The sequence below is a fragment of the Cricetulus griseus genome, chromosome 6 (assembly GCF_003668045.3).
Source record: "Cricetulus griseus strain 17A/GY chromosome 6, alternate assembly CriGri-PICRH-1.0, whole genome shotgun sequence".
NCBI classification, from domain to species: Eukaryota; Metazoa; Chordata; class Mammalia; order Rodentia; family Cricetidae; genus Cricetulus; species Cricetulus griseus.
Genome location: NC_048599.1, coordinates 26074202 through 26092954, shown reverse-complemented (window position 1 = coordinate 26092954; position 18753 = coordinate 26074202). Strand labels below are relative to the sequence as shown.

The 18753-nt window shown below is 51.0% G+C and overlaps 1 protein-coding gene across 1 annotated transcript; it reads left to right on the top strand.

The window, feature by feature from the left end:
* Positions 1–3810: 3810 nt before the first annotated feature.
* Bpifb6 (BPI fold containing family B member 6) lies at positions 3811–14651 on the top strand. Its single transcript, XM_027420955.1, has 15 exons — positions 3811–3910; positions 5033–5132; positions 5993–6097; positions 6527–6676; positions 6837–6891; positions 7328–7388; positions 8036–8127; positions 8770–8943; positions 10137–10187; positions 10538–10711; positions 11241–11308; positions 12810–12855; positions 13546–13609; positions 13931–14007; positions 14619–14651. Exons 1-15 carry the CDS (start codon positions 3811–3813, stop codon positions 14649–14651), a joined length of 1350 nt encoding a protein of 449 aa, XP_027276756.1.
* Positions 14652–18753: the final 4102 nt, after the last annotated feature.

Sequence of the window (18753 nt, the reverse complement as noted above, 5' to 3'; positions counted from 1 at the left end):
GGTGGCTGGACTTGGAGCAGTGATGGGACAAGTTGTAAGGGTCCTGGCAGAGGACACAGTGAAGGGATGTCAGAAAGGCGGGCAGGAGCCCTCTGGGTGTGCGTTGGTTGGTTTTGGCTGGGTTCTGGAACTCTTGGACACAGAGGCAACTCCAAGCCAGGATACCTACTTGCTGTGTGATTTTAGGCAAATGGCTTGTCCTGTCTGAGCCCCAGTTTCTCTATATGATAAAGGAGGGTATTGTCAAAGTGCTTACCTCACTGGGTAGTTTTGACTTTGGCCCAGCTGAGCTGATCAAGAGATAGTTGCTTATCACTACCTGAATCATAAATTTTGCCCTTGGATTGGAGGAAATTGTAGCTTACAGGGATAGAGAGAGCTGCCAGGGCAACACGACTTGGGAGGACAGTGGCTGGGATGGGGCTTCAAATCCCTTAACCACGTAAAGAACTTCTTGTGTCTTCCCATAGCAGTGTCCTTCCATTTGCTGTCCTTTACCTTCCCAAGTCCTCAGTCTGGCAGAGGGACGGTGGGTGTTTTGTGGGCTCAGGAGACTGAACCATCTGGCGTCTGTGTGTGTGGTGGAGTGCAGTGGTAGGGATAGAGAGTTGCTCGCTGCACCTTGCAGATCAAGGTGGAGCCTGGGCAGCCTGACTGGAGCTGGTGTCAAGGAAGACCTCAGCAGGTCTCATCTACTCAAGGCCCCATGTGCCCATGGGTACTGTGGCTCCTGCCAGCTTCCAGACTGTGGGTTCCTTGAGGGGGAACGTGAAAACCCCAGGACTCATTAGCTCTTTGGATTGTTCACCAAGCGTAGTGACCTTTATAGTATTCACAGGCTAGGCCTTCCCAGGAACTCTTGGGAACCAAAGTTGAAACTGGGCACCTGGAAGCCTGTGACCCTGGAGTCATTTCCGCTTTCATGGACTCCCTTATCATGTTCCCATAGGACTTCTAGGAGGGTTCCTCCTGGAATACATGACTGGACCTTTATCTCCTCAAGTCCCCACAAGAAGAGAATCTCATGGGCAGTTCCCCCAGGTTCATGTGGTATCTCCTGGTCTTTGCACCTGCCCACTAAAGACATGGTTCTCTGGGCATCAGTGGCAACATCCCTGCTGCAGGGATCTCCCAGTCCCCATAGCATCCTGTCCTTCTATCTGTCCTATCCCTCGGGCTTAGTGGCTTCTACCTGCCTTACCTCCCTCAGGAATGATGTGGACTTGTGCTGGTGACTTGCATAGTGCCCATTTTGGGATAGGAACCCCAACTGCCTCATCCACTGTGGTCATCCCAGTGCCCTGCATAGGTCTGGAACACAGCAGGTGCTCAATAAGTGTTGCTTAAGGTCATGATTGTGTACTTACTGTGTGTTTAACCTTGTGGAAGGTATAAGTTAGAGAGGGGGAGCACCAGGAGCCTGGTGTCCTCTGGGACAGTCACATCTGTCTCTGATACTGGTCTTAGTGCAGCCCTTGGGCTCCCCAGCCACCCTCTTCTGTGCTATTTGTGTTGGAACAGAACAAATGCTCATGTGAGCTCTGGGTCTCCTGTTCTCTGTGACTGTAGATAATTATCTCCCCCTTATTAAGCCCTTAATTGTCTAAGCAGCTAATCAGGCTCCAGAATATAAGGGTTCCCTCGTCACAGGATTGAAGGCAAGGGGCAGTCAGCTGCAGGATTTCCCCAAGCTTGGCAAGGTAAGGACAGTTTCCCACCTGTGGTTCTTCCTTGAGTGTCTCATCTGTTCAAGTTTGTAAAACTGACATTTTACAAATGAGAAAGCTGAGGCTGCAGGAGGGAACTTATCTGTAGTTGTTCAGTAAGTGTGTGTGTGGGGGGGGGGGATGTAGGGCTTGTGTCTATGTCCTTGTCCCCTGTCTGATGCTTTCATTCACAGGTAGTCCCCGAACACTGCTGTTTTCAAACACATAGGGCTTGGGGTAGCCAAGTGGGCAGCAGAGTCAGCAGGGTCCCAGGAAGAAGAAGGAGGGAAGCCTGGTCTGAGCTGTGGGGGCTGAGAGCTCAGCTGGGCCTCAATGGTTGGAGTGGGCAGCAGGGCAGCACAGTGGTTAGTTCCTTCTGCTTTTGAGGACTTTGAGGCAGTGAGTGAGTGAGAGATTCAGCTTGCTGGTGGTGGAGGTGAGGACTGAAAGGAACCCTTGAGGGCAAGCAGATGGGAGGTGGCTGGAGGGCAGGGATTGTAAAAGGGAGGCAGAACTCAGGCAAAAGTGCAACCAAGAATCCTGTTATCTCCATGTCTCCTGGGAACACAGCATGGCCTTTTTGTTCTAACATGGTGAAAACTCTGCCTGAGCCAGCAGTGAAGTGTGGCATTGGTCCTGGTCTGGGAATAGGAAGTCTTATGGCAGGGCTGTCTGACCACCTGTGGGATGGCTGAGATAGGAGGAGACTTTTTGGAGCTCTTTTGTCCTTGCCCAGAGCCTTTCGACAACTTTCAGAAAGCTTTGCCCTGGAGTGACAGCCATGAGCGCTTGCTTGGGGCACTCACATGTGATTCACAGGGGCTGGAGAACCCCTGGCCCATCTGGTTTTAGAGTTTGATAGATTTCACTTTCACTTAGGGACCGATAGGACTGTTCTTCAGACTCCGCCTCTAACATCCTTTGGGTCCCAGGCTCTTTAGCTGCCTTCTGACCACTTTGCCATTCTAACCCTTCTCATCTACTTGCCCTCCTGACTTTCGGATCTAGAAGTGGCAGGACTGTCTGCTGGGGCTACCTTGTGGCAGTATGCCATAAGCGGGAACTGGATGGGTGAATGGATGAATAAATAAATGAATGTATGAACTAATGGAAGAGTGAAAGAATGAATGAACAGATGATTGGGTTGATGAATGAATGGATGAACAGATGAGTGGATGGATGAATAAATGGTTGGATGCACGGACTAGTGGACGAGTGAAGGAATGAATGGAGGAATGAATGTAAGGATGAATGAATAGATGAATGGCTAGGCAAATGTATGAATGAATGGATGAATGGCTAGGTAAATGTATGAATGAATGGATGGGTGAACAAATGGACATAGGAGTGAACAGATGATCTGATGGACAGATGAATGAGTTAATGCACAAATAAGTGAACAAATATATGAATGAGTGAGTGGATACAAGCTCATCTCATACTTGGGCTGGGAAGGTATGCCCAGGGGAGGTTCAACTGGGGGTTTGGGAGACCCATGGCTTGTGTGTGCTGTAGTGTGTCCAGATGGCAGCCTCCCTCTAGGCAGACACAGGCCAGCTACGTGGCCCCTCCTTGACTCCTTTCAGTCAGAGCTCAAACCAGGACTACATACTTGGCCCCTGCTGGGAGAACTTCAGGAGTTGGTAAGTAGAGGGCAGGATTCCTGGAGGGCAGGTGTAGAGCATGGCTTTCTTGAGAACAGTGAGGGACCAAGCTAGGAGGTCATCACTCAGCTTGCCATTCTCTGTCTATGAGGCCTCTTGTGTCTCCCAGTTTCCTTATTGGCAAGAGTATGTCTCAGGGGACCTCCAGGGGCTGAGTTGGAGTTTTGGACTCCAAAGGTAAGTGGGGCTGGGCTGGAGTAAGCAAGGGACTTGGTGGTTAGATTCACACAGCAGGAAGAACTACTCCATGCAGATGGATTCGAGTTCCCCTCTGGGCCCAGCACTTGTGGGCACTGAGCTGCACTTGAACTCACACTGGTCTGTAACTGAACCTCCCGCTGCCCATATAGGTTGGCCATTGCTTTACGCCCATAGGAAGGGGGAATTTATGGAGCGTACACTCCCTGAAGTGGCTCCATGCCCTCTGCACAGGTGCAGGCATGCTGTGGATCCTGTGCTTGGTCCTCTGTGGCCTGCTGGCTGGCACTGGAGCTGACCCTGGGGCTCTTCTGAGGTTGGGCATGGACATTATGAACCATGGTGAGTGTGTAGGCCCTGGCTGGGCCAGGGAGACATGGGGCAGGTGATAGGTAATGATTTCTCAAGTCTGCAGGGCTTCATCCTCTACGATCTGCAATGCCAGTCTAGAGGCAACAAGCTACTCTTAGCCTTCCATTCTACAGAAGGAAAAGTGGAGGCCCAGAGAAAATGAGCCAGCTTCCCAAACTCCCTCAAGTGGAGGGAGTGGACTCAAGATGTGGACTCAGAAATCCTGTTTCCTTGCAGTCCCTCCTTCGCTCTAAAGGAAGGGGCTGATGCCCATGTTGGGCTGTGGAAGTGACAGACAGGTGTTGGTAAAATCCCAGCTTTGACAGCTTGCTGTGTGACCCCAGGCAAGTCCTGTACCCTGTCCGTGTTGTCTGTGTACATGAAAATGTAGACAAATACAAACAAGATGACCAGTTTTCCCTGGCAGGGTGGAGTGATATGTTGGAGTAACCTCCTCTGGGAATTGTGACTCATTTTTTCACCCCGTGCCCAACTCCTTCTGTAGAACAGAAGGCTGAGAGTTGAGTTCAGGTACTAAAGGGCAATGGCCGCTTACTCAGTATTTGCTCCCTCTCTGGAAATTAGCCTGTGGCTCTGATGGGGGTGTTTCTAACTGGGTACCACTTGAGGTATGGACACTCCAGTCCTGGGAAATTAGCATCTCTTGGTGCTGGGCTCAAACCTATTGTAACCGTCTCATCGAGGAGATGGTCACTGACTCTGCTGTCCTTCAGGGTCTCTGTAGTTGTGCTCTGTGTTAACCTCCTCACCCATTAACTAGGTTTCTCTCCACACTCTTGCTGTCCTTACCCCTCGTCTGTTCCCTGCCCCTCCCTCCTCCTTCCCTCCCTTCCTCTCCCTCCTCACCTGGTCTTGCCTCAACATTCCCAGCCCCAAACTCCCACTGTCTCAGTCCCCACCCCCTGCGACTTCCCTCTCTATCTTTGCCCTTTCCACACCCTCTGTCTGATCTGCTTGCTCTGTCTTCACTTCCAGTGAAGAGCCCCAGTCCTCCTCCAAGGACCAGGTCATATGTGCTACCTTCTCCTGGCAGCTGTCCCCTTCTGTCCCCTTCTGTCCCCTAAGAGTCAGTTGTCACCCTTTCCCCTCCAGAGGTTCGGAGTGCCATGGAGGAGAGCCACATCCTGGAGAAGATGGCGGCTGAGGCTAGCAATCCACAGGCAGGGGGGAAGGCCATTAAAGGCCTCAGCAAGTAAGCAGGAGGTCCACGGGGAGGGCGAGACATGGGGGGAGGCCTGGTATAGGCAGGCATTTTCCCTGCTTTGGCCTGGGACTCCTCACTCATGCCTTGAGAACAATTCCTGCCTAGAGTCACTTAGAGGAGAAAGTGACCTCACTAAACAGACATGAAATCAAGTGGAAACAAGTCTAATGGTGGCGCTGGAAAGGTGTTGACAGTCATCCAGTAATGGGAGGAAAGGGCTCCTTGCAAGCACCATCATGGAGCTGCCCAGACTGCTGTCTTGGGGAGGGTTCTGAGATGGTATCTGGATTAAACTGACTAGGATAGATTAGCAATGTCTATCAAGAGCTCAGGATGGGCAGATAGAAGTATGTGTGCCATGTCCTTGTAATTCTGATTCTCAAAAGCTGTTTCTGAACCAGAGGTGAGAGTGTCTTTGGGGGGGGGTGTGTTTGCCTAGAGACTCTTTCGGTTGTCTCAACTTGCAAAGGAACAGGACCATGCTCTTAGTATGCATGGGCTGAGGTCAGAGCTATTACTAAGCCCCAAATACCAAAGGTGACACTGTTGAGAAACCTGGATCTAATCCATTCTTTCTAATTTGTTGTTGAGAGCTTGAGGACAAAAGAGGGAAAGAGAACAATAGCCCAAGGTCACATAGAGTCAGCCATGTGTCTCCCTTCACACACGAGGGGTTTCTGTACATACATTGGTTCATGTCCAAGCCTTTGGTTTACATTTCAGATGGCGTTAGTAGATGTGGGATAGACGTTTACTGCGACCACCCAGTGAGGTGGCGGAGGAGCATGTCCAGGGCCCGGGTCTTGTCCTCTCGGTTCTCATCACTGTGCATGTCTGTCCCCTCCAAGTATGAAGGTAAAGGATGTCCTGGAACCTGTGATCACACTGAACTTCATACCTGGAGTGGGCATCTTCCAGTGTGTGTCCACAGGCATGACCATCACCGGCAAGAGGTTGGTGTGGGAGGGGAGAAGTGGGGGGAGACTGACCCCTTGTTTCCCCCTTCCATGCACATTCACTGAGTACCAACTGTTTATTATGTGAGTGCTGGGGTCTGAGGTGATTGTAGACTTGAGTTCTACTTTAATGGGAACCAGGTGAAGCAGAGCCAGAGCCAAAATCATTGGTAGAAAGGGACAGGACTGGGATAGTGGAGGGAGCGCTCAGGGAGGCTCCGGGGAGGTGATTACAGTTGATCAATGTTTCAGGTGCGTCAGAGTTCATCAAAGTAAGTAAGAGGGGAGTGGAAAGACCCTGTCTCAGTTTTTCACCACCTAGGCTTCTCCCTTCTTAGATGCTGAGGTTGTGGGCAAAGAGGGTGGGGATAGTAGTCCCTGTAACGGACATGGCATCAATGCCTGTCTGTCTGCCTGGTCTTCTAGCTTCACAGGAGGGAACATGGAGATCAATGTGGTCCTGAACATCACAGCCACCAATCGGCTTCTGAAGGATGAGGAGACAGGCACCCCCATGTTCAGGAGTGAGGGTTGTGAAGTCATCCTGGTCAGCGTGAAAACCAACCTGCCTAACAAGTAAGGAGCCCTGTGTCTGGGGAGAATGGTGGTCCTCTCTGACCCTCCCCATCATTCCTCTTCCTGAGCCACTGAGCTATAACCATGTCCTTTTGTGTCCCTTGTCCAACTTGGTGTCATTGATGCATCGTTCACCCCGTACCCCATGCCTGTGTCTCAGCAAGGCCATCAGCAAGTTTGTGGACAGCACCCTGCGCAAAGTCCTCCCTGGCCTGGTGAGTGGCCTTGAGCAATCCTCCATCCCTTCTTGGTGCAACTGCTGTGTCCAGGGCAGCCAGTGAGTTTGTCCTTAAGCAGGGACCTTGATGGGTTGATAGTGGCTAAAGAAAGTTCAGTGTCTATGGTTGGCTCAGGAGGAGAAGTGCAGTGATCATCTAGTGATGTCTGTCACAAGCACAGGTATAAGCAATAGCAGTGTATATGTGTGTTCCAGCTTGACAACCCTGCTCAGCCCCAGGCCAGTTTTTGGGTGTGCAATCATCTGGATCCTAGTCCAGGCTCTGCTGTTGATAGTCTCATGACTTGGGCCTCAGCACCCCCACCCCCAGCTCTAGCCCTTGTCCTGCTGGGGTTCTTAGGGTTCCCTGTGGATTACTATGGAGTCTCCCTGTGTGTGTAACCCACTCAGGCTGGTGCCTTCTTTGCTTGTAGATGTGTCCAGCCATTGATGCTGTCTTGGTGTATGTGAACAAGAAATGGGTCAAATTGACTGGTGAGGACACCCCTCTTCCACAGAGGATGCCACATGAGCTGGATTCCAATGCCTACGCCCTCCATTCACATGGCTGTTTCCAGGACAAGGAGGGCGCTGATATCATGGTGTCCCCACACTGTCTAGATGAGAGGCCTGAAACCTCACAGAGTGCCTGGGTCCTTTCATTTCTCTACCCGAATTCCATGACAGCTGCTCTGCAGACAACCACAGAGCTCTTGATGTAATGAGTCGTCTTGACTGGGCATTCCTGAATCCTTTGCTGAAGAGATTTTCTGTCTCTACCATGGGGTCCACAGAGCCCCTCAGGGTGGGAGAAAGGAATCTAATGGCTGAGTCTGAAGATCCATTCCTGCCTTTGTGTCCTTAGCAGTGGGGTCTGGGGGAAGCCACCTCACTTTCCCCAGCCTCAGTTTACTCACATGTGAACATCTCATAATTCCAACCTCATATGTGTATCACTGTTGCAAGAGCCCTGGTGAATGAATGCCCAGACTCTGGGCCAGAGGAACAAAAGGTTACCAAGGGTCGAAGTCACTTCTTGGGTCCCACAGAGGGACATGATGGCTCAGGAGCAGTGGCTGCTTCTGTTTTTTCTAGCTGTTCCTGGGGCTGGTGCCCATCTGAACGGAACCTCTCCTCCACAGACCCCATGCCGGTGAACCAGACGGGCACTGTCAAATATGCCTTGACAGCCCCACCAACCACCACAGCTAGCTACATTCAGGTGGACTTTAGTGTAAGTACCAAGGGCCACCAGGGTGCCGAGCTCAGGCTTGGTGTGGCTGGTGTCGCTGCTTCTACCCAACAGGTAGAGGTAACGGGTAGGAGGAGCCTTGCTATGAGGACCTCCCTTCTCACCCTGCTCAAAGTGAGGCTGCTAGGGCTGGTGGCTTTGGTCTCACTTCTTACAGGATTGTGTTTCTCAGAGCGTGGCTGTGCCCTGACATTGTGTAGATGGGGACACTGAGACAGGGAAAAGCTTCTGCAGTGAGTTAGTGGCAGAGCTGGGTCTTCACACACATGAGCAAGCCTCTTGCAAGAACGTAGACGAAAGGGCCGGTTTTCCTCCTGCCATGTTGGGGCCACTCTCCTTGCTTGTGACAATGATGTGATAGGGCTCATATCATGCTCTGCACACATAAGGGCCCAAGCCAGAGTCAGAGTCACTAAGGTGACCTAAACACTCTTAGGAGAAACTGCCCGATACTGAGTGGCTGATGCTCTTGTCTTCTCAAGCCACACCTACCCACCTGCAACTCGCTCTGCTCTAATAATGTCTTGCTGACTTGAGGTCTGACCCGAGCTCCAGTGGTTAGAGAAGCAAGACTCCCCAGGCTTCATTCCCGCCTGGCTGAGTGTCCCTCCTGTTGTACCCCAGCCTGTGGTGCAGCTTCCGGAAAGCCAAGTTATCCAGCTTGCTACTGAAGGGTCAGTCCCGGAGTTCCCTGAGGGCTCAGCCAAGGGCTCACAGCTGCTGCTCTCAGCCTCCTTCCTCACAGCCGAGCTGGCCCTTCTGCAGAAGTCCCTGGACGTGAACCTCAAGGACAAGAGGGTGAGCCACCGCTGCACTCCCCTGTTTTGCTCCTGGAGTGACAGGCCCTGCCTGCCTGGTGTACCTGGGAATGGTTCAGGGCTCAGATGCCGAACCAGCACAGGAGATATGAGGCTGCTTGGGGTTTCAATGGCAGCTGCCCCTGTTTCAATGGCAGTTCACTCCTTTGCCCATGTGACCTGTGTCTACTCATCTGTATACCTGACTGTACAACCAACCATTTAGTGACCCACCTACAATGTTTAAAGTAAATGAAACCTTGTACATGTGGAGGTCAGAGGGCAACTTTCTGAAGTTGGTTCTTTCCTTCCACTGTGGGTTCCAGGGACTGGAGTCAGGTCAAGGCTTGTGTGGCAAGAGGTTCCACCCTCTGAGCCACCTGCCACCCCTTTCCCTACAGTTCTCATGCCCTGGCAGCCACTACCTTACTTCTACCCAAATCATCACCCACCCACTGTGTCTTCATGACCTGGTTCTATTCCCCAATTCACATCCTTCTGTCACCTCTACATCACCAGCGACACCACAGACTGGCGGAAAAGTCGCCTCTGCATCACCAGCGACACCACAGACTGGCGGAAAAGTCGCCTCTGCATCACCATTACCACACATCTCTTGCCATTGTCCTTACCACCGCTCACCTGTTCTTTCAGCTGGGTTCCCACCTGCACATCCTTCCCCCTTCTCCATTGCTCCATCTTACCGCCCACCCTCTCACCATCCACCCACCTTCTCACCAGTCAGTCCATCTATCTTCTTCCCAGGCACCATCTGGTTTCCACTCAGTTACTCAGCATTACACCCCACCCATTGCCTCTCACACAGTGCCTTTCCTCATGCTTCCATCTACCCACTTCCCTGTTCCACCACTCATCCGTTTTTCAGTACCCTTTCCATTTACCTACCTGTCTATAAACTTGCCCTGCCCTCTCATCCACCACACCGGCCATTCTTCCGTCTCGCTCTCTGCCTTTCCATTCAACATTTTCTCAGCATTTGACAACCAGGGTCGGGAGCCATGGGAGCTTGGGTGTGTAAATGATGGTTGGGGGCTGGAGGTTCCTTCCCTAGTTGATCAAAGAGTTGTGTGTGCAGGCCAAGGAAGACTTCAGGGCCCCACCTTCCTGAGGCAGAGGGGTGGATGTTGGAATAACTGGACCTTACACAGTGCCCACTTTGACTTTGAATTATAGGTTGGTAAGCTGTCACAAACCACTGGGACACTGGCTGGCTTCATCCCACAGGTGAGTGCCCCAGTTCTCTGTGACCACTGCACTCACTGTGACCTCCAGGCAAAGGGGCCTGACTTGGGAGGCAGCTGCTCAATGTGTGCACAACCTTTGCTCCTTGTGGAGACAACCTTTCCACAGAGCACCCTCTGGGTTCAGTCTACACACAGCTCAGCCCTAGTACCTTGTGAGTACTGTGCTCATCACAAAAATAGCTTAAATGTCATGTTTTGCCCTTTTCCTTTCCTAAGAGGCACAGCCAGGTCTTTGCATATTGGACTTCCAGCAGAAACCAGCTACTTCCTGAGACACCCTTGGGCTGAAGTCCAAAGGCTGGCTCCGAGAGTATTCCTTGGTCTTCGCAGGTAGCCAAGACTTATCACAAACCAAAGCCTTTGCTGATCAAGGTCAAGATAAGCAAACCCCCCAAGGTCACCATGAAGGCTGGGAAGAGCCTGATGCATCTCCATGGCAGCCTGGAGATGTTTGCAGCGCGCCGACATGGCAAGCACCCAAAGTCACTCTTCCTCCTGGAGACTGTGAGTGGGGCCCATCGGTAGCCACTCTCACCTTGGGGATGCTGCCAGGCTGGAGGGTGCTGGGATTTTGGTTGAGAGTTAAGACACAAATGGAGTGACCTGACCTTAGGCATTACCACCTGCTGTATAGTGGTTGAGGGCCTCCTCTGTCCCCCCAACACTCCTCAGTCCCCAAAGACAGCAAAACCTGCTCCAGGAGCACTGTGGAACCCTGAAGAAACCCAACTCCCAGGGCTGGCTGAGAGATGCTTGAAGGGTTGAGTGGTAGCTATGCAGGGGAGAAGTTGATGTTGAGAAGCCTGAGGACACCCCAGTTAGAGAGGTGAAGGCCCAGAACTGTTATCACCGTGTGCAGACATTAACCATGGGTCAGATGTTTATGAAGGTTCATGCTGATCCAGGATAAGGAGAGACAAGGATCCTGGGCTAGGGGTGTGGAGAGGCTTCTGGGTTCAGTTCCAGGACAAGACAGGAAGCAGAGGTGCCAATGAAGGACCCACTGCCTTCTCTGCTCCCTCTCCTATGTCAGCACCTTGGTCTGGAAATCCACTATTCAGTGCATGAGAACATGCTGCAGATGGCCACCTCTCTGGACAGGTAGGAACTTTGGCCCCATGATGACAGCCCTTTAGCAGCCCTGGCTCTATTCCCCATCTCACACCTCCATCTCTCTATACCATTTACAACACACACTGGTGGACAAGTGCATCTCTGCAGCACTGTTACCCACTACACACTGGTGGACAACTGCATCTCTGCATCACTGTTGCCCACCACAGTCCAGTGGACAAGTGCATCTCTATGCCACTATTACCACACTCCATTGTCTACTCTTCCTCTTGTCCATTCTGGTGATACCTCTTGGCTTCCAACTCCAGGTTCTCACCCAGATCCATTCACCATAGCCCACACTGCCAGGCCACTCTGGTCATGTAGGCTGTTCTAGAGCCCTCAATGGCTCCATACTACCTACATGGTCATATCTTAAATCTTAGCTTGACACTCTGAGCCTTTCTCAAATCTCCTTCTGCCCCCACTCTTCCACTTTGCTCTTCCATAGTGAATTTGGATTTGGACTTTGAACCCCTTTGCCATTTTTTCCCAAATGAGCCAGGCCCAGCTCAATTGCTACTTCCTCCAGAGTGTCTTAGGTCTGTGCACTTTCTCTAGGGAAGCATTGGACATACATACTTCCACTATCCTGATTTATTCTTACACTCTCCGGAAAGGACTCCTTACACCTGGTTTTACACTCAGCCACTCACTGGTTCCTGTACTTGCCTCAGTAATTCATATGAATTGAACTGTGTCTTTCAATGGCAAGAGGCCGTGTTCCAGCTGGAACTGCTTTACAGTCCAAGAGGGAATCTTTCGGCTTATGGACATTTGGATCCAGGCACACAAAGTTCTCAAGAATCTGGCTCCCTCCTTTCTTTCCTCTTCTGAGCTCTTTGCTGCCTAACTTCTCAGGCAGCCCCTCCCTCACCATGTGGTAAAGGACCCCAACAGCAAGAGGTGCCCTGGTCCAGTAGTTCTCATAGTCACCAAGGCTTGGAGTCTAGTTTGGGTTACGTGGGCAAAGCTAGACAAGTCATAGTTACCAAGAGATGGGATGGCCTGGTCCTGGGCTGTTGTCTCTGTTGGGGATTGTTTGCTCACATGGCAGGCTTAAAACAACTGTAGAGTTGCAGAGTCTTCTGCTAAGATGAAGTGTGGACAGACAGTTCAGATGACTGCCCATGGCCTGTCCTGGTGCTGGTGTGTGTTAGTGTCTCCTGGGAACTGTGTTGGGGAGCGGAAAAGAAGAACTTCCCTTGTGTCCATCAAGGATCTGAGTGTGGTGTGTTGGGTTGTGAATGAAGTTGTGGATATGACCAAGGACCCAGAGTTTGGAAGAGCAGGGTTCATGAGAGGCCAATAAGGAGGGCTGTGAGTCCTGAGGGCGGAATGGGAGGTAATGAGTGATGGCCGCCATCCCATCACAGGCAATGTGCAAACAGGCTGCAGAGGGGACACCTGTGGGGGGCTTTGAAGCTGAGGAACCCTCTCTCAGGGACTCTGACTGTGCTTTCTCCACATCCTCCCCTCTCCTTCACAGTTTACTCAGCCTGTCCCGGGTGTCTTCTTCAGTTGGTGACTTCAATGTGAGTGTTCCAAGTGCTTCTGCCTAGCCATCTGAAGGCAACACTGAGCCTACAGGGGATGGGCCCTAAAATGGAGCCAGAGTAAAGAGAGCAAGGACACTCACATGCTTTGGGGCTCCTGACACACTATCTGACTTTCCAAGTCCTCATTCCCTCTCCCAGATAGAACCTGGATAACTCTATGGTGATTCTAAACATATCACTACGGTAGTGGTTTGGCTGGCCTTGATTGGCCAGGCCATTATTTCAATTAGTCTTTAGTCACGGGACCCCCCAGCACAGCACCCAATCAAGCAGGTACTAATATGACATCAGCAATGATCCTTGTGGATATGTGAGCCCTCCTGGAAGCCTGTGAGTAGGTGCTGCCATAACTCAACATTCGTGGGGCCAAAGAGCCCACGTGGATGCATGGCCAGTAAGAGCTCTCAGTTTTCTGTCAGATCAGGAGTGCAGGCCACAAGCCTCCTGCCTCCTGAGTGTCCCCATTCCTGCACCAATACCCATTGGCCTGCATGTCACCTGAACAGGGATTAGGAGCATGGCAGGGCCCAGCCCCCATATCTGAGGCTGGCTAGACAAGCTGTTTGCTGTCCCTAGTGACCTCTTTTGTGATCCCAGGCCTAGGTGAGGGTAGGTTGAGGAGGGGCTCTGAACTGTGTTGGGGTTTTCCCTGTGTTTCTTTTCCAGGAGGCGGAGTTAACCAGCTTCATCACTGATTATCTGCAGAAGGCCTACATCCCTGTGGTGAATGGTGAGGCTTCTGCAACAATCAGGATGTGCTTCACTAAAGGGGCTTCCACCTGTGTGGTCTCAAAGCTTTGGGAGTAGAAGACCAATGCCTAAACATTGAGGCCAATGTAGGCTTAATGTCACCTTCATAATTTGGGCTCTGACCTTGACCTCCCATAGTGAGTGAGATTTTAGCTAGCAATATAAATATAAGGCAGATAGGTGCTCTCTGCCTGTGTAGTCAGCAGACATTATGCATCGATCATGACACTAATTACTTCCATTCAGCTCTAGGCAGCTTCTTAATTGATTGCCAAGCAGTTTTCCTGTGTTTATTTCTCAGATGCACTCCACATTGGGCTTCCACTCCCAGACCTTCTAGCTATCAATTACAACCTGGCTGAGTTGGATATAGTAGAGGTAAGGGAGGGTCTGGAGGGGGTCATGCCAATTAACACCTTGGCCAATGGGAGATCAGCAAGAGCTGGCCTCTGGCCAACTTGAGGGAAATGGAGGGAGAAGGCAGAGGGCTACCACTGTAATCCCTCCAGTCCCAGAGCAGGGCCTTGGCTAGGATCGCACAGAAGCATATTTCATTTTACTACTCTCTTGCTCTGTCACCATGATCTCTCTATGCCCCTCCCCCATTTCTGGGTTTAAACGGGGGTGAAAATGTCGACATCAACCTCATAGAGCTGTCCCAATTTTCTGAGACAATGAACATGAAGGCATATAGTAAGTGCTCAATAAATACAAGCTTCTCCTTACATGTTGGACTTTGAGCATGGGGTATTAAATGGACATTTCTCTTATGCCCTCTCTCTGCTCTAGAAGGTGGCAAGGTATGTTCCTATTTAACAGTTGAGAAGGTTAAGGCTCAGAGGGACAAACGTACCTTCCAGGTCACAAGGCCTTTGCTTATATAGTGTTGCTTCATCTCCTAGCCATGGCTGGTTCCATCTGTTCCTGAGCCTGGGCAACTCCTTTCATCACTCGCAACCCCCTCTTTACCAGCTCTCTTCTCCCATCAGGATGCCCTGGTGCTGGGCTTAAAGGTGGAATGACCATGGCAAGACTCTGACAACTGCTTCAACTGCCATGGTTCTGTACGGCAGAGGAACCCAGATATGAGCCAGATGGCCTGGCCCTGCCACCAGTGGTTGCTTCCTGTGACCAGGAGAAAGGAAGAGGCCTGGTGGGCCTCTGTAATAAACAGGAAGAAGACTGTCACACAATTCAGTGTTTCTGTCTCTTTTTGTAGCCAATGAACTTGTGGTTTTTGGTCCCCCTTGATGGGTTTTATGATCTAAGACCAGCTTGGGATCTGAAGGGAAGCTGGCTCAGCCTTGGGGTGGGTTAGGAATACACCAAGCATCTGCTAATAGTCACTCTCCAGTCTTTCCCCATCCAGAACTCATCCAGAACCCATGGGAAAGACAAGTGGGGTCACCCCTATTCACTGAGCAGATGGTAGAAGCTCAGGGTGGCATACTTCCTGTCCAAGGCCTTCCTGCCTCAGCTCTGTGCCCCACCCAGGTCTTGGTAATCTGAAGATGTCTCTATTCTTGTGGAGCTCATACCCCCAGGAGTCTCTCTATGTTACCTCTTTTAGTCCTTATGGCTGAGGAGGTGACTGTCAACATTTCACAGACAGGGAAGTTGAGGTTCAGAGTGACTTGATTGGCACATCAGGGCACAGGGCTGGGACTGAAACTTAGGCCCTGCAGCTAACCTGCCTTGGCTTGACTTGCCTCTTCATTGCTGTGTGTTTTGGTTGAATCATGGCACCAATAGGAGCCTCATTTTCCACACCTGTGCCAGTGCTAATCCCAGCAGGGTTGCTGTAAAGCTTGTATGACTAGCATCACAGGGAGTGCTCAGACAGCATCTGGCATAAAAAGTGCCAGCTCAGGTGGGGTTCAGAGGCCTCAAGAAAAGTGACCAGGTGTCTCTGAGCTGGGGTGTGGCTGGCCACCATGGAATGTGTGAGCATCTTGCCATGTACAGTGGGTTTGGGATTTGGGGCCACCATAAGCACTAGAAGGTCATGCATAAGAGAGGCCCGTGTGTCTGCACATACCCCTCCATTACACATAACTTGGACAGAGTGCTCTTGTGTCTCCCATCTGCACCCCCATTTTCTTGGGATTCCTAATATATATTTAAGTTTTTTTTTTTTTTGTGATGCCAGGGGCCTCACACAAGTCAGGCAAGTGCTCTACCATTGAGCAACATTCCTAACTCCATGATTTTTAAAATTGACTCTTTTAAATCTAAGTGCACATTTACACGTTAGCTAAGTTAACTGTATATATTTTAAGTTAGTGCTGAAAATGAGTATAGCCTGCTAGAATGAAAAAAAATCATACAAAACTAGCCATGTCTTTGAAAAAAATGTACATTGGACATCTCCTATGGCCTACTGTTGCTCAGCCCTGGAGATCATTGGGGTAGTGGCCGAGTGTCTGTGCGTCCATACTCCAGTGTGTATGTGTCACAACACTTGTGTCTGATTGGGCAAGTCTCTGACGTAGGAGTTGGGGCAGATGTGGGTGCGGGTGGGCCTAAGTTTGGCACATGCAGGTACCTGTGTTGTGCACAGAGGCTGGCCAGGAGGTCAGTGTTCCTCAAGTCCATGGGCCTCGAAGGTGGCTCTCTTCCAACCTGGCATAGATCCATACCACAGAGGAGGAAGGCCCGGATGCCAGGGCCATGCCCTTGTCCCTCACCATCACCTAATCCCATCAGCCATTATCCCCTGGGCTGTGAAACAATAGCAACCTTGAAGCAGTGTTGGCAGGTCCCGATGTCTAGTTAATCCATGGGTGGTGACACTTGACACGGGTGTGTCATAGATGCCTCCCGTGCTCTAACTCTGTCCCTGTGTTTTCAAGAGCACACTCATAGCCACTTACAGCCTTACAGCTACCTTCCCAGGTCCAGTCTGCAGCTGGGAAACCAGTGTGCTAGAGGGAAGGCCTGGGTTCTACTGGGACCCTAGGCATGGTGTAACCTCTCACACATGGCAGCTCCTGCCTGGGTCTGTTTCTCTGGGAAAGGTGTGGATGCTTGCTGTGTGATTGGATCCTTCAGATTGGCTCTTGGAAGAGCAGGACCAGGCAAGAGAGCTTGGTGACCCTACTCCTGGGGCTCTATAACAGATGTCCTCTGCCTTTGGGATCTCTCACCTTTCAAGACTCCCCCAACCTTAGCCAATGAAAGAGAGGCTTAGAAAAATGAGGTGACTTTCCCGAGGGCCCACACACATATTTGAGGCTGGCCTTGAACTCATCTGCCTGAGTCCCATCCAGTCTCCTATATATCTTGTAAAGAAACAGATGCATGGTCCCAGACAGGCAGGAAGCTGAGCTAGTGCTGATCCACAGCTACCTATCCTCTGGGACCTGCCAGAAAAGTCGACCTGGGAAGGACACAGTGATGCTCCTCAAAGTGATGCCCCTCCATTCTCTGCCCACTGCTTGCTCAGGTGCTTCCCAGGATGTTACCATCATTGAAGCCTCTCCAGCACCCTTGCCTCCCCCATTCCATGATGTTCTTGTCTGGCGCCAGTCTGCAGCAGGAGAAATCACAGGAGACAAGCCCTCTGCAGATAGTGAAAATGGCTCTACAAAGCATGGCAGCCATTAAGGATAAACCCTGTGAATGCACAGGTGTCAATGCCTGTGCAAGGGGTGAGGGTGCCTTTTGCCTCCTCTTCCCTGATCCCTTCCATGGTTCCCATAACCACCACCAGGCCTGCAAACCACCTTCCTAAACATGTAGGCTGCAGCCCGTAGGTTGGTGGGGTCTGTGAAAAGTAGGATCCTAAGACAGCATTTTAATGAGTGTCCTCTACGGGCAGATCCATTCACTGATCCTGCACGAGGTGGTGGGGGATGCTGGGCTGCAAGTAGGACTGGAGACCTTGGGGTGGGGAGGTGTAAATGGAGGAAAAAGACAGAAAGCAATCCGGAAACCAGTAGCATTTTCCTGTCTTCCAAGAGGGTCAGAGTGGAGTGAGAGAGTTTGGATTGTTGCTTCTTTTTTTTTTTTTTCTCCCAGTAGTTGTTTTTTTTTTTTTTTTTTTTTTTTGAGATAAGGTCTCTCTAGATAGCCTGGATTGGCCTCAGATTCACAGCAATCATTGTGAAATGGTGAAAGAGGGTCCTGCAAGGTCGTAGTGCCTGTGTCCTTCTCTGAGGTTCTCTGGACCCTCACATTCTTTCTTGTCTATGTAGTTCATTGGGTGGCCAGTAACTTGGAGGCTGAGGCTGGATTGTGATGGTCTTGGGCCAGCTGCTTTCCTTTGGCTTGGTCTTGGCTCCTGTGGGTTCAGGAGACTCTATGATAATGGAATTAAGCTCACTGGATCAGGATGGCACCACATTCGGGTGCACATGCAGAGGCTGTGTGCACAGTCAATGCTGAATCAACAAGGGAGGTGTTGTTCCTTCTTCCTCCTTCAAAGTGTCTTCAATGCATTGTGGCTACCGGGTATTGGCAGGCATGATGAAGCAGCAATGGTGGCACTCACACACCTGGCTAGGAGTGAGGGACCACTTAGCATGACCACTCAGGAGAGGCATGGCTCTTGTGGTTATGCAAAGTGGTCCCTCACTCCCACTCAGGCTTGTGAGTGGACTTGTGGATGCTGCTCCTAACTGTTCACCCCCAAAATGGAAGCTATAAGTACACATCCATAGAAAAATGTGACAAAAATGTACGTTGTCGCTTCATTCATAACAGCCAACTACCAGAAGGCCCCAGTGCTTCTAAATGGTTCCAACTGAACCATGGAGCATCTGTGTGTGGAGTGGCCCCTGGCAGAGACACACTGATCCTGATATGGCCACGTGAAGCAGTTATGTGGACATGGAGTGTGCAGGAGGAGGGAGCCTACAGAAGGACATGGAAACCATTGTACTCTACACCCCATCCACTGTGGTCAACTTCGGTAGGCCACGATTTGGAGGGGACACAAGGGGACTTTGGGAGCACCCAGCTTAAAATTTCATCAAGCCACACACTTGGAACCCAGGGTCCCTTTTTGCTTGGGTCTCATATTTCAAGATGCTTCCTGTTCTGAGAGCTGTGATGGAGGAATGGGCCAGGTCTGCATCAGGAAAAAGGTGGGTTCCAGCTTCAGCATTGCTGTGAGTAGCCAGG

Coding starts and splice junctions, on each gene's coding strand:
- Bpifb6 (XM_027420955.1), top strand. CDS start 3,811: ATGCTGTGGATCCTGTGCTTGGTCCTCTGTGGCCTGCTGGCTGGCACT. Junction 8,944..10,136: donor TGAACCTCAAGGACAAGAGG/GTGAGCCACCGC, acceptor TTTGAATTATAG/GTTGGTAAGCTGTCACAAAC. Junction 14,008..14,618: donor CTGAGTTGGATATAGTAGAG/GTAAGGGAGGGT, acceptor TTCTCCCATCAG/GATGCCCTGGTGCTGGGCTT.